The 13,970-nt window shown below is 49.5% G+C and overlaps 1 protein-coding gene across 4 annotated transcripts in view; it reads left to right on the forward strand.

Moving 5' to 3' along the window:
• Positions 1-9,776, forward strand: part of ZDHHC16 (zinc finger DHHC-type palmitoyltransferase 16) — a 34,255-nt gene extending 24,479 nt beyond the window's left edge. For all 4 annotated transcript variants that reach the window (XM_040361241.1, XM_040361240.1, XM_040361239.1 and 1 more), the window contains one exon: positions 9,397-9,776. In XM_040361241.1, the coding sequence (XP_040217175.1) occupies positions 9,397-9,508 (112 nt within the window). In that variant the 3' untranslated portion in view covers positions 9,509-9,776. The remainder of the gene's footprint in view (positions 1-9,396) is intronic.
• Positions 9,777-13,970: the final 4,194 nt, after the last annotated feature.

Genomic DNA, 13,970 nt, shown 5'->3' on the forward strand with positions numbered 1-13,970 from the left:
ATGATGGGACACTATTCCTCCCACTGACACCAATGATGGGACACTATTCCTCCCACTGACACCAATGTTGGGACACTATTCCTCCCACTGACACCAATGATGGGACACTATTCCTCCCACTGACACCAATGATGGGACACTATTCCTCCCACTGATACCAATGATGGGGCACTATTCCTCCCACTGATACCAATGATGGGACACTATTCCTCCCACTGACTCCAATGATGGGGCACTATTCCTCCCACTGATACCAATGATGGGACACTATTCCTCTCACTGATACCAATGATGGGACACTATTCCTCCCACTGATACCAATGATGGGACACTATTCCTCCCACTGACACCAATGATGGGGCACTATTCCTCTCACTGACACCAATGATGGGGCACTATTCCTCTCACTGACACCAATGATGGGACACTATTCCTCTCACTGACACCAATGATGGGACACTATTCCTCCCACTGATACCAATGATGGGACACTATTCCTCCCACTGATACCAATGATGGGACACTATTACTCCCACTGACTCCAATGATGGGAACACTATTCTTCCCACTGATACCAATGATGGGACACTATTCCTCCCACTGACACCAATGATGGGACACTATTCCTCCCACTGACACCAATGTTGGGACACTATTCCTCCCACTGACACCAATGATGGGACACTATTCCTCCCACTGACACCAATGATGGGACACTATTCCTCCCACTGACACCAATGATGGGACACTATTCCTCCCACTGATGATGGGACACTATTACTCCCACTGATACCAATGATGGGGCACTATTCCTCTCACTGACACCAATGATGGGACACTATTCCTCTCACTGACACCAATGATGGGACACTATTCCTCCCACTGACACCAATGATGGGACACTATTCCTCCCACTGATACCAATGATGGGGCACTATTCCTCCCACTGATACCAATGATGGGGCACTATTCCTCCCACTGATACCAATGATGGGGCACTATTCCTCCCACTGACACCAATGATGGGGCACTATTCCTCCCACTGACACCAATGATGGGACACTATTCCTCCCACTGATACCAATGATGGGACACTATTCCTCTCACAGACACCAATGATGGGACACTATTCCTCCCACTGACACCAATGATGGGACACTATTCCTCCCACTGACACCAATGATGGGACACTATTCCTCCCACTGACACCAATGATGGGACACTATTCCTCCCACTGATACCAATGATGGGGCACTATTCCTCCCACTGACACCAATGATGGGACACTATTCCTCCCACTGATACCAATGATGGGACACTATTCCTCTCACAGACACCAATGATGGGACACTATTCCTCTCACAGACACCAATGATGGGACACTATTCCTCCCACTGACACCAATGATGGGACACTATTCCTCCCACTGACACCAATGATGGGACACTATTACTCCCACTGACTCCAATGATGGGAACACTATTCTTCCCACTGATACCAATGATGGGACACTATTCCTCCCACTGATACCAATGATGGGACACTATTCCTCCCACTGACACCAATGATGGGACACTATTCCTCTCACTGATACCAATGATGGGACACTATTCCTCCCACTGATGATGGGACACTATTACTCCCACTGATACCAATGATGGGGCACTATTCCTCTCACTGACACCAATGATGGGACACTATTCCTCTCACTGACACCAATGATGGGACACTATTACTCCCACTGACACCAATGATGGGGCACTATTCCTCCCACTGATACCAATGATGGGGCACTATTCCTCCCACTGATACCAATGATGGGGCACTATTCCTCCCACTGACACCAATGATGGGACACTATTCCTCCCACTGACACCAATGATGGGACACTATTCCTCCCACTGATACCAATGATGGGGCACTATTCCTCCCACTGACACCAATGATGGGACACTATTCCTCCCACTGACACCAATGATGGGACACTATTCCTCCCACTGACACCAATGATGGGAACACTATTCTTCCCACTGATACCGATGGGACACTATTCCTCCCACTGATACCAATGATGGGACACTATTCCTCCCACTGACACCAATGATGGGACACTATTCCTCCCACTGATACCAATGATGGGACACTATTACTCCCACTGACACCAATGATGGGGCACTATTCCTCCCACTGATACCAATGATGGGGCACTATTCCTCCCACTGATACCAATGATGGGACACTATTCCTCTCACAGACACCAATGATGGGACACTATTCCTCCCACTGACACCAATGATGGGACACTATTCCTCCCACTGACACCAATGATGGGACACTATTCCTCCCACTGACACCAATGATGGGAACACTATTCCTCCCACTGATACCAATGATGGGACACTATTCCTCCCACTGATACCAATGATGGGACACTATTGATCTTTTATTGAAAAGAATCAAGCAACCAATTTTATACAAAAGTAAAAAACATAACTATAGTACAAAACTTCAAACATAAATCCAAGGAATACACATCCGGGTTCAGAATATATACAATATATACACTATACACCACTACCAAAACATTACTACAAAACTATTTACACAAAGCAGCAGAGAGGGCCTAAGAGGCACAACCCGTCACCTATGTACGCAGCCATTTATCAAAAATGTATCAAAAATAATAATCTAGGGTGATAAGAGACAGACAGCCACACCCGGGAAAGAGACTCCTGGCAGTCAGGGAGGCTTGAAACCCCTCCACGCCTTCAGCCAAGCCCCCTGACCCCGCTTGTCTCTCTCAAGCCCCCGAATCTTCCCCACCTCATGCACAATGTCATACACCACCACCTCAACAGGAAGGATTTTTTGCCGAATGCTGACCTGACACCGTGCGTTCCAGGTGAAATAACGGACCACTAGACTAACTAAAAAAAGTGTATCCAAACAAAAACCTCCACCGGTACTGAATGCTCCGTACACCCACTCGGCATAACCCAGCCTGGAGAGGAAAGGAACACCGAGCGCCCGCCCCACCTGTTTGTACACTTCTATGTTAAAAGGGCAACGAAGCAGAAAATGGTCCATAGTCTCCTCCTCACCTGCACACTCCTCCCGAGGACAGCTACGATCCACCCCACTGCGGAATTTCAAATTGCCCCGAACATAGAGCCTCCCATGGAAGCACAACCAGGCCAGATCCCTAAATTTAGGAGGTATTCTATCCAAATTAATTAGTCTCAAACCCACCCTCAAAACTGGGCCTGGGCAATCCCTTAAGGCCAGTGGGTCATGAAAGACTTCGCTCAAGACTCGACTCATAAGGTCTTTCCTCGGAACCGATCTGAGATCTTCAGCCGACAATTGCCACTGCCGCAGTAACTTCAGGCACGGAGCTACATAGGCTGGTAGCTGACCACGATGACCCCTGCGATTCTTCACTTGGCCACCTTCTTCCCAAAGTCGCAGAAAAGGACTAAACCAAGATCTAAATATGCCTGCCCATCCAGGAGGTTCCACTGCAAGCATACTACCAATGTTAAACTTGAGAAATAGCAGTGAAAAGAAAAGAACTGGGTTGACCATACCTAAGCCACCCTCCCTCCTGGATAGGTAGGTGACATTCCTCTTGATGGGGTTCAGTCTGTTCCCCCACAGCATCTGGAAGAACACACTACTGACCCTAGCATAGAGAGACACTGGCAAGATGCAGACAAAGCTGACATACAAGAAGATCGGAATCAGGTAAGTCTTAATCAGATCAACCCTTTCCCTCATAGATAACTTCCATCTCTTCCAGTTGACCACCTTAGCATTGGCAATTTCCAGTCTGCCTTCCCAGTTTTTGAGGCCATAATCGCCGGGTCCAAATTCAATGCCTAGTATCTTAATTCTTTCCCGGGGCACTGGAAAGGTGTCCGGGAGATCAAACCCCTCACCTTCCTTTCCCATCCAGAAAACTTCGCTCTTTTCCTGATTGATCTTGGAGCCTGATGCTTCAGAATACCGTGATGTCAGAGAGACCACCTCCTCCGCCTCATCCGTCCCAGTGACAATCACCGATACATCGTCCGCATAAGCAACAACCCTCAATGGCGGCTCACCCGGGAGCCCCACTGGTACCCCACACAACATGCCGCTCTCTAGCCTCCTGATGAAGGGGTCGATTGCAAACACATAGAGCAGGGGACTCAGGGGACAGCCCTGGCGCACCCCGGAGCCAACCTCAAAGGACTGCCCAACCCAACCATTAACAAGAGGGAAGCTTTCTGCCCCCTTATACAAGACTTTCAGCCAATCAACAAAACCACCCGGCAGACCGTACTTACTAAGGAGCAACCACAGGTACTCATGGTTAACACGATCAAAAGCCTTTGCCTGATCCAATGTCAGCAAATACTTTCCCCAGCCTGCAGCCCTGCACCGCTCCAAGGCCTCCCGGACAGCTAACACCGCTGTGAAGGTGCTCCTACCCTGGACCGAACAGTGCTGATGGCGAGAAAGCAAAGACTCTGCTACTGACGACAGGCGCCAGAAAAATATCTTCGCCAGTATCTTTCTATCGACATTAAGAAGGCTGATGGGGCGCCAATTCTCAATCATCGAAGGATCTTTACCCTTTGACAGAAGAATCACAGCCGAGTGCCTCATGGAAGGGGATAGCACCCCCTCAGCAAGACAACTGTTAAAAACCTCTACCAAATGTGGGGCCAGAATAGACTTAAAGGCTTTGTAGAACTCAGCCGTCAAGCCATCCGGTCCGGGTGACTTTTTGATGGCAAGCTGTTCAATTGCCCTCATCACCTCTTCAACTGTGATCTCCTCTGTCAAATTCATCAATGGAACATCTCCACCATTTAGACCTGGAGTAGAGTCCAAAAAGCTTTCCATCCTGTCACGGTCAAGCTCTTTCCTTCCAAGAAGGTCGGCATAAAAGGACCTCACGACCTCCAGAATCCCTGACCTGGACTTTGTCACGGAACCTGTACTGTCCTTAAGGCCAACGACCGCTTTAACAGCTACACCTTGTTTGCAGTTCTGGTAAGGGTCAGGCGAGTGGTACTTCCCATAGTCCCTCTCCAGAACCAAAGAGGCATGCCGGTCATATTGACACTTCCTGAGAAGGAGTTTCACTTTGGAGATTGCCCCAGGATCTCCTCCTCTCGAGACAAGAATATCCAGCTTCCTCCGCAAACGTTGGTAGGTCATGTATTTATTAAACTGTGTTCTATTGGCTAGGCCCCTGAAGAATCCAGCGATCCTCTTTTTGGTCAGCTCCCACCACTCAGCCTTGCTGCTACAAAAGTCCAGGAGGGTCACCTGTGCCTGAAAGAATTCCTCAAAGGATTGTCTAACATGTTCTTCCTGGAGTAGAGTCGAATTCAATCTCCAGATGCCCTTTCCTCTCTGAGGGGCGTCTGAAGCATTCAGGGCCACAGATAGCATACAGTGATCAGAGAACTCTACTGCCAGCACCACTGGGGGTGAGAAAGCAGAGGCCTCCTTCAAAAAAAACCTGTCTATCCTACTCTGACTATTACCACGATGAAAGGTGAACCCGGTGTCATCCGGGAGGTGCGCAATGTGCACATCCACAAGACCAGCATCCCTAACCATACTATTTAAAAAAACGCTATCATATCCCAGCCTGTCCTTGAAGGCCTTCCTGTCCTTGGGCCTAGTTACTGTATTAAAGTCACCTCCAAAGACCACTTGCCGGGATGTAAAAAGAAATGGCTTGATCCTTGTAAAAAGGCATTTCCTGTCCCACTTTGTGTGCGGCCCATAGATATTAATTAGGCGCAGGTCCTGCCCTCCCACAAGGACGTCTAAGACCATACATCTCCCAATCTCCACCTCAATAACCCGCCGGACAGTTACCATGCCGGTTTTAAACAACACCGCCACACCGCCGTAAGGCTCGGCCGCAAGAGACCAGTAAGATGGACCATACCTCCACTCTCTCTTGGCCATATGAATATCTGCCAAGGAGGTGAGCCTAGTCTCTTGCAAAAATAAAATTTCAGCATCTAATTGGCTGAACAAAAAGAAGGCCATAGAACGAGCTCTCACTGACTTAATGCTGGCGACATTTATTGTCGCCACTTTTAACGGAGGGGGAACCGCCATTTGGGTTATTGGGTGGATTGCTTCTTAGCTCCCCTCTGCTGCTCATCACCAGAAGCCTCCCTCTTTCTTGAGGCCGCCTCCAACTCCATCTCTGACTCAGAGCTCAGCTCTGAAGAAGCGCCAGATGACGAAATGTCCCACCTAGAGGACCTACGACGGGTGGAGACATGCACCGGAGCTTCCCGTCCCCGTTCCGTCCTCACCGCCTGCTTCTTCCGCCGCCCAACCTTCCTTCTCTCCTCCAGGTACTTGAGGTCAGCCTCAGAGATGCCCTCATCCCTTGTTTTTTTCTCTGAAGCGACCTTTTTAGTACCCGCTATCACTCCTGATGGGGGGGGTAAATCCGACTTAACAGGGATAGACTTCTGGGGGGTAACTGACTCAGGGGGCACAGACTTGGAAGGTTCTGACACAAGAGGAGCGGGTACAGTAGGCTGGGGGGACACAGATACAGATACAGAAGGAGTACTTACAGACACAGAAGGGGTGGTCACAGGAACTGGGGAGGGAACTGGGGAGGAAACTGGGGAGGGATCCTGAGCAGGACCAGGGGGGTCGGTCACCGCAGCGGAGGATGGTACACCAGGGGCCTCCCCCTCCATCCTGTCCAGCCTTGACATCTCATCCACTACCTCCTTCTCCATATTGTGCCAGGCCTCAGGGCATCTGCTATAAGGGTGGCCAAGTCGCAGGCACAGGTTGCACCTGATCTTCTGGGTGCAGTCCCTGGCCATATGACCCTGACCCCGACACACTGAGCATATCAAGGCCGAACAGGAGGAGCTAAGGTGCCCCCTCTCTCCACAGCGGTGGCACAGCTTCGGCTGACCAGGGTAGAACACGGTCATCCTATCCCTCCCTATGAAAGCCGAGGAGGGCAGGTGACGGACAACATTTCCATCCCTGGCCAGCCTGACTGTTACCGACCATCCCCTAGTCCAGATGTTACGCTCATCTAATATTTTACTGGGTTTGGTCAAAACCTCCCCGTAGTTCCTCAACCAGACCTCCAGATCCCTGGCAGGGACGCTCTCATTGGTGAGGATGATAGTGATCTTTTTTACTGTTGACCGCTGCGAAATCGCAACTGGGGCCAGACTTTCCCATTCGGGTCTTGACCTGCACCGGGCCTCATATCGCTCCCAGAACAGGTCAAGACCCTCTGGCTTGGTGAAACTGACTGTATACTCTCGCGTCCCTGACACATGAATAAAAGCATAGAGATCGTTAACCCCAAAGCCCATTTCTAGAATTAAATCCACCACTGCACGCCTTGCAGGGGGGACTGCACCACCCTCCCATTTCAGGATGACAACATTACGTCTTGGACCCCCAGCAGAAGCCAGAGACCCAAGACCAGATCCCGGGGGGCTCCAGGTAGTAGCTCGTAGGGGAAAACCCTGCTTGGGGGCGGAGCTACCAGGGGCAGAGCGCAACACCTGAGCAAAAGTGGGTTTATTAGGGCCAAGACCCCACACCGAAGTCACTTTATCTGCATGAACAGAGTTAGTATTGTCCATCCCACCTGAACTGGGACCATTGTCCATCCCACCTGAACTGGGACCATTGTCCATCCCACCTGAAATGGGACCATTGTCCATCCCACCTGAACTGGGACCATTGTCCATCCCACCTGAAATGGGACCATTGTCCATCCCACCTGAAATGGGACCATTGTCCATCCCACCTGAAATGGGACCATTGTCCATCCCACCTGAACTGGGATGATTATTATCAGCCACACACACATTCCCATCAGGAACAGTCACTGTTGCAGTACCAGCTGTCGCCTGATGCTGCGCTGTGGAGTCCAGAGCAGCAGTGGGGCAATCAGCTCTGGTCTCAGCATCAGGAGGGTTAATGGGTTCTGCTGGGACTTGCAGTTCCTTCACAGAAATGTCATTTTTTAAACGTGTCTCTTGCTGCATTGCAGCCTCAGCAGGCACATTATTACTGCATACAGTCTGATTATTAGGCACATTATCAGTCATGGTGCTAGATGGTACAAACACAGTCTTATTCACAACATGGGGCTTAGCTGGCTTCACTTTATCAGGTACACCATCTGCAATATCTTCATCATTAAATACCATCTGATCCCCCCGCACAGGAGACTCCATTACCTGGATCACCCTCAACATGCCTCCTGAGTCCTGGGAAGGCATTGGGGTGCTTACCTCTCCCTGGGGGGGCAGGGGGTCAGAACTGGGGGTCTCCTCCTCCTCCACCTCCATCTTTGTCACCTTTGCAAACCTCTTGTCGTTGCAGAACTTTTCCTTGAAAGGACCATCCCTTCCCTCCATTATGGCCACGATGGTCTCCTGGTGGTCCACACGGACCTTGGCCAATTGGATCTCTGGATCCATGGATCCGCGTTTCTGGCTATGTAAGCCTTCACGTTGCCTTCGCAGGCGCTTCAGCTCCGCACGTAGCTTGTACAGCTTATCCCTCTCCCGGTTTAGGACTTTTATGCCGGCCACCACTCGCTCCCGAATGGCCTCCGAGCCTTCATCCACACCAGGGGCAGAGAGATCACCAGCTGAGGCTTGTAGAGGGGCAGACATGCCAGCAGATGGCCCAGGAGATGGCTGAGAGCCTCCAGCAGGGGAGGCCCCACTGCCCTCCATGGCTTCCCCAGAAAAGGGGCCAGGAGAGCTGGGAGAGATTTCCAGGCAACTCCCTTCTCACACAGCAGCTCCAGACACACCTTCCTCCTCACACACCTGTGCTCCAATGGTGGATGGGACACTATTCCTCCCACTGACACCAATGATGGGACACTATTCCTCCCACTGATACCAATGATGGGACACTATTACTCCCACTGACACCAATGATGGGGCACTATTCCTCCCACTGATACCAATGATGGGACACTATTCCTCTCACAGACACCAATGATGGGACACTATTCCTCCCACTGACACCAATGATGGGACACTATTCCTCCCACTGACACCAATGATGGGACACTATTCCTCTCACAGACACCAATGATGGGACACTATTCCTCCCAGTGACACCAATGATGGGACACTATTCCTCCCACTGACACCAATGATGGGACACTATTCCTCTCACAGACACCAATGATGGGACACTATTCCTCCCAGTGACACCAATGATGGGACACTATTCCTCCCACTGACATGAGGATTTCTGGGTGTCTGGAGACCCGTTCATTAGATATAATTGTATTTGGCACAGGTAGGACATTTGATTGGTCGGCTCGGTCTCCATTGAACGTTTTCTCTCCTCTCTCGGCAGACATTGGATCAGTCGGGTCCTCCTCCCGTCCTCACACTCCATGTATGGAGATGGACTGACCTGGAAGCTGCCATCTTGGATCCCCACAAAGCGGACTGTTGTAGCGATCTGATTGGTCCTCCGGTGACGCGATTTATGAACGGAAATCGTTTTCAGACTTTTATTCCGGAAAGGCGGGGGAGGGAAGCAACCTGAGTCTCGGAGGCTCCGCCTTGTTTATGGAAGAAACTTTTTTGCTCAGAGACTTGAACCTCATCAGTAAGTCGGCGTGAAGACCAACGACGGGGTGCGATGTACAGAGACCCCGAGCAGCCAATCGGAAATCATCTCTCACCGGTGTTGCTGCATTAAACTAAAAGCTGATTGGCTGCTTTATATCACTCCAGTCTGTACTTTCTTTTCTTCCTGTCTTGTTGGATACAAAGTTCCTGTGATTGGATCTCCACATTGACTTCTAGTGAATGAATAGATTCTTCCAGACCCCTGATGTCTGAACCCGAGGGGTCCCCCCATTGCTGTTAGGTTTGGAGACTTTAATAAGGGTCCTAATACTATTATTATACAGGGTTTATATGCATTGTTGGCCGGTCCACAAGGGGCGGGCTGACGCCCCCCTCCCAGCCTGTGGCGACACCCCCCCCAGCTTGTACTACCTGTGTGGCCATGCACTGTGCAGGGCACCAGACCAATAGGTTTCTACCAGGTCCGTTACCCCCCCCCCGACAGGCATTGACCGCATCCCAAGACCCCCAATTGGCCAGTTTTATATTGTCCTCTGCGCCCCGAGTCCTCCCACCCTGCGATGCCAGCGAATCGGCTTCCAGCTTCCCAGCCATTTAGAACCTGGAAAGGATAGAAAGGTGATGACGGTGCAGGGGAGCTCCGCTGTAGGGTCAGTGTGGACCTAAGATGGGGGGGCGCCGCCCCTCAAAATCCTCCCGCCCCAACCACCACTGATAATATGGATTTGACCCATCTTGAGGCTTGGGTCCAACCCAGGTATTTCAGGACAGTCCCACCGATTGCCTGGCGCGGTCCCACCGATCGCCCGGCGCGGTCCCACCGATCGCCCGGCGCGGTCCCACCGATCGCCCGGCGCAGTAGACAATTGTTCCTTTTATAACCCGATAGATTTGTTTTTATTTTTGGAAAGAATCTGACCCGTGACCAGACCAGACGCTCTCACCTCCCTATGACCACTACAAAAACCAGCATTCCACAAGCACACCACTAGAGGGCGCTGTCAGTTTTAAGTGATTAAAATACAGTGGAACCTCGGATTACGAGGATAATCCGTTCCAGGTTAACGCTCGTAATCCAAAGTACTCGCATATCTAAGCGAGTTTCTCCATTGAAGTCAATGGAAACGAAAACAATTCGTTCCGCATTGACTTCAATGGCATGCAATACCGCATGTGGCCAGAGGCGCGGGGGGGGCGCTGGAGAGCCTTGGAAAAGGCCAGAGGACACCTCGGCAAACCTCAGAAAGACTTGGTTCCCGAGATTTGCAGAGGTCAGCCGTGCTGTCCTTGGGCCTTTCCGAACGGCGCCGATCAGCGACGTTCGGCTCTGCTCAGCTCCGGCGCCATCCCACCGCAGGCCAAACGGGGTACTGCACACCGCTTTGGCCTGAATCCTGCTTGTTTTGCGAGACAACTCTCGCAAACCGAGTTACGATTTTTAAAAATACAGCGCGCGTATCGCGAGACGCTCGTTAACCGCATTACTCGCAATCCGAGGTTCCACTGTACTCCAAACCGTGAGATGGTGTACTCCATTCCTGTGGCGATGGTGAAAATTTCCCTCGGGCATGAATTCGATATTTTTGTGTCCCAAGACACCCCCATGGCGCGGAGCGATCTGTATCATGAAGGGGGGAGGGGTTTATTTCTTCAACCCGTCATTTGATGATCTTTGTAATGAAAATTTCGGTTTTTTTGTTTGTTAGTTCGTTTAGATGCGACTTCTCTTGTTTTTCATCTGATTTTTTTTTTATTGTTAAATTAAAATATTTTAAGAGTGTGAAGGTTTGTGTGTTTTTTTCTATGAGTGAGAAGGTTTGGGGATCCATCGGAGTCTATATGGAGCCGGGACACCGAGGGGGAGATTTACTAACACTGGTGCAGCTTTACATACAGTGGGGGGGGATAATGATTTGCTCCCCTGCAGATGGTGGAAGATTTGCCCACTTACATAGAAATGAAGGGTCTATAATTTTTATCATTGGTGTGTTTTATATGATGGAAACAGAATATCAACCAAAATCCAGAAATAAAAACAAACAATACAAATGTTATAAATGGAGTTGCAGTTCAGAGAGTAAAACAAGTACCGCATTTATCGGCGTATACCGCGCACTATTTTTGCCCTGAAAATCAGGGCAAAATCGTGGGTGCGCGGTATACGCCGATACCCGCTTTCCCGCCACGAGTTTGAATACTGCGCCGGCATATACCGAGCGCAGTACACTCGTGTATCTTCGGGCAGTCTCGGCACCTCTCGCGCTGACGTCCTGAGCGTACAGGTAAATTTCTATTTACTTGGGGAAAAAAAAACATTAACCACTTAAGACCCGGACCAAAATGCAGCTAAAGGACCTTGCCCCTTTTTGCGATTCGGCGCTGCGTCGCTTTAACTGACAATTGCGCGGTCGTGCGACGTGGCTCCCAAACAAAATTGGCGTCCATTTTTCCCCACAAATAGAGCTTTCTTTTGGTGGTATTTGATCACCTCTGCGGTTTTTATTTTTTGCGCTATAAACAAAAATAGAATATATAAAAAGATATTGCGCTACTCAAAAAATAATAAATCAATGGTTGTAGGCGGCCAACATACCAATGGATAATTGTGCAAAAGTGAGAATAAAAAAATGTAGCGCCAACCTATGTGAGAAAATGTGTCCACAAAGTGGCCCCAAATGGACAGACACCCTATAGGGAAGTATGTCCAAGAACTTCGCTGGGTACACAGTGGAAAGAAAGATCATATATACCATGAACAGAAAATAAATAACGTTCACGGTTAAATATGAATAAGTGAAAAATGCAAAGGTAAATAAAGCAATTATAATAAGTCATGTAAATCTGTGTGACCACAGATACAATTAATAAGCACATAAGTGAAATAGTCCCATGTATATGTGTGGGGGTGGTTCCTTATGATACATTCATAGCTTGTGACTATGTTCAAATATTCCCCTCAGTTGAAAAACAACACCTCTTCACACGGAAAGGCAAAAACCTCTTCTCATGGGCATTCCTTGGTAAGTTAAAGATAAATACTCTTACCGACTCCCGTTGACCCACATCTCACCATACGGTGGGTAGGTCTCCAAGGCTTATATGGGCTCAGATACCCTCCAACAGCACCGATGAAGGAAGAAATCCTGATTCTGATGTTCCGGAAGGAGATGGAAGTACTGGCCCCAGGAGCGTCCGTGAGGTGGTGTGGAATGAACACTCCAAATTTCAGAGGGAAAAAAGGGAAAAAGAACACCTCCTCATAGTGTAGAAAATTTAATAAAATCTCTCCAAAGATATAAAAATATTTCACAGCAGGGAGAGAATCCAAACGGTACAAATGTATGTATAAAATCCCGAAAGATAAAAAGTTCCACACTTAAATCATCACAGCAGGTCAAAACACCACAGCAAATCAAGAAATCCAAGATCAATAGCGCAGTGGAGATGATTGGAGTCCAGTGTGTCCGACCGGTTTCGTCCTCATAGACTTCTACTGGGACATGGAACTGGACTCCCTCACCTCCCTACGCCTATAAATAATCCCCATAATTGCCTACCTGTTGTCCATGCATGCCACGACATTCCCATCCGGCGTGCGTTCCACAGCCTGTGTGTTCCCCTTCCTGCGTTCCACGCAGCGGAAGTATGCCACGATCGTCCGATGGATTGTAAGGGGTAATCATACAAAAAGTCCCCTCTTCCTGTTTCACATGTATCCCTCTGTCCAATGTGAGGGAGTGTGAGTGGATAGCCCCGCCTTGCACCCACTGTCCAATCAGAGTCCAAGGCTCAGCCCAATGCTGTCCATCACTGAACTCGTCATCCCGAGGGGCGGCCATGACGGAAGCGCCGGTATCATGTGACCGCTTCATGCGCGTCACCCACGTCAAAAACGTAGTGACGCCGTGCGCTCCATCGCAATGACGGAAGTGCCGGTATCATGTGACCGCTTCATGCGTGTCACCAACGTTAGAGCTTGGTGACGCCGTGCGCTCCATCGTGAGCATCCCAGGATTCATTGGGAATCGGTCGGACACACTGGACTCCAATCATCTCCACTGCGCTATTGATCTTGGATTTCTTGATTTGCTGTGGTGTTTTGACCTGCTGTGATGATTTAAGTGTGGAACTTTTTATCTTTCGGGATTTTATACATACATTTGTACCGTTTGGATTCTCTCCCTGCTGTGAAATATTTTTATATCTTTGGAGAGATTTTATTAAATTTTCTACACTATGAGGAGGTGTTCTTTTTCCCTTTTTTCCCTCTGAAATTTGGAGTGTTCATTCCACACCACCTCACGGACGCTCCTGGGGCCAGTACTTCCATCT

The sequence above is a fragment of the Rana temporaria genome, chromosome 8 (genome assembly GCF_905171775.1).
Source record: "Rana temporaria chromosome 8, aRanTem1.1, whole genome shotgun sequence".
Lineage (NCBI taxonomy): Eukaryota > Metazoa > Chordata > Amphibia > Anura > Ranidae > Rana > Rana temporaria.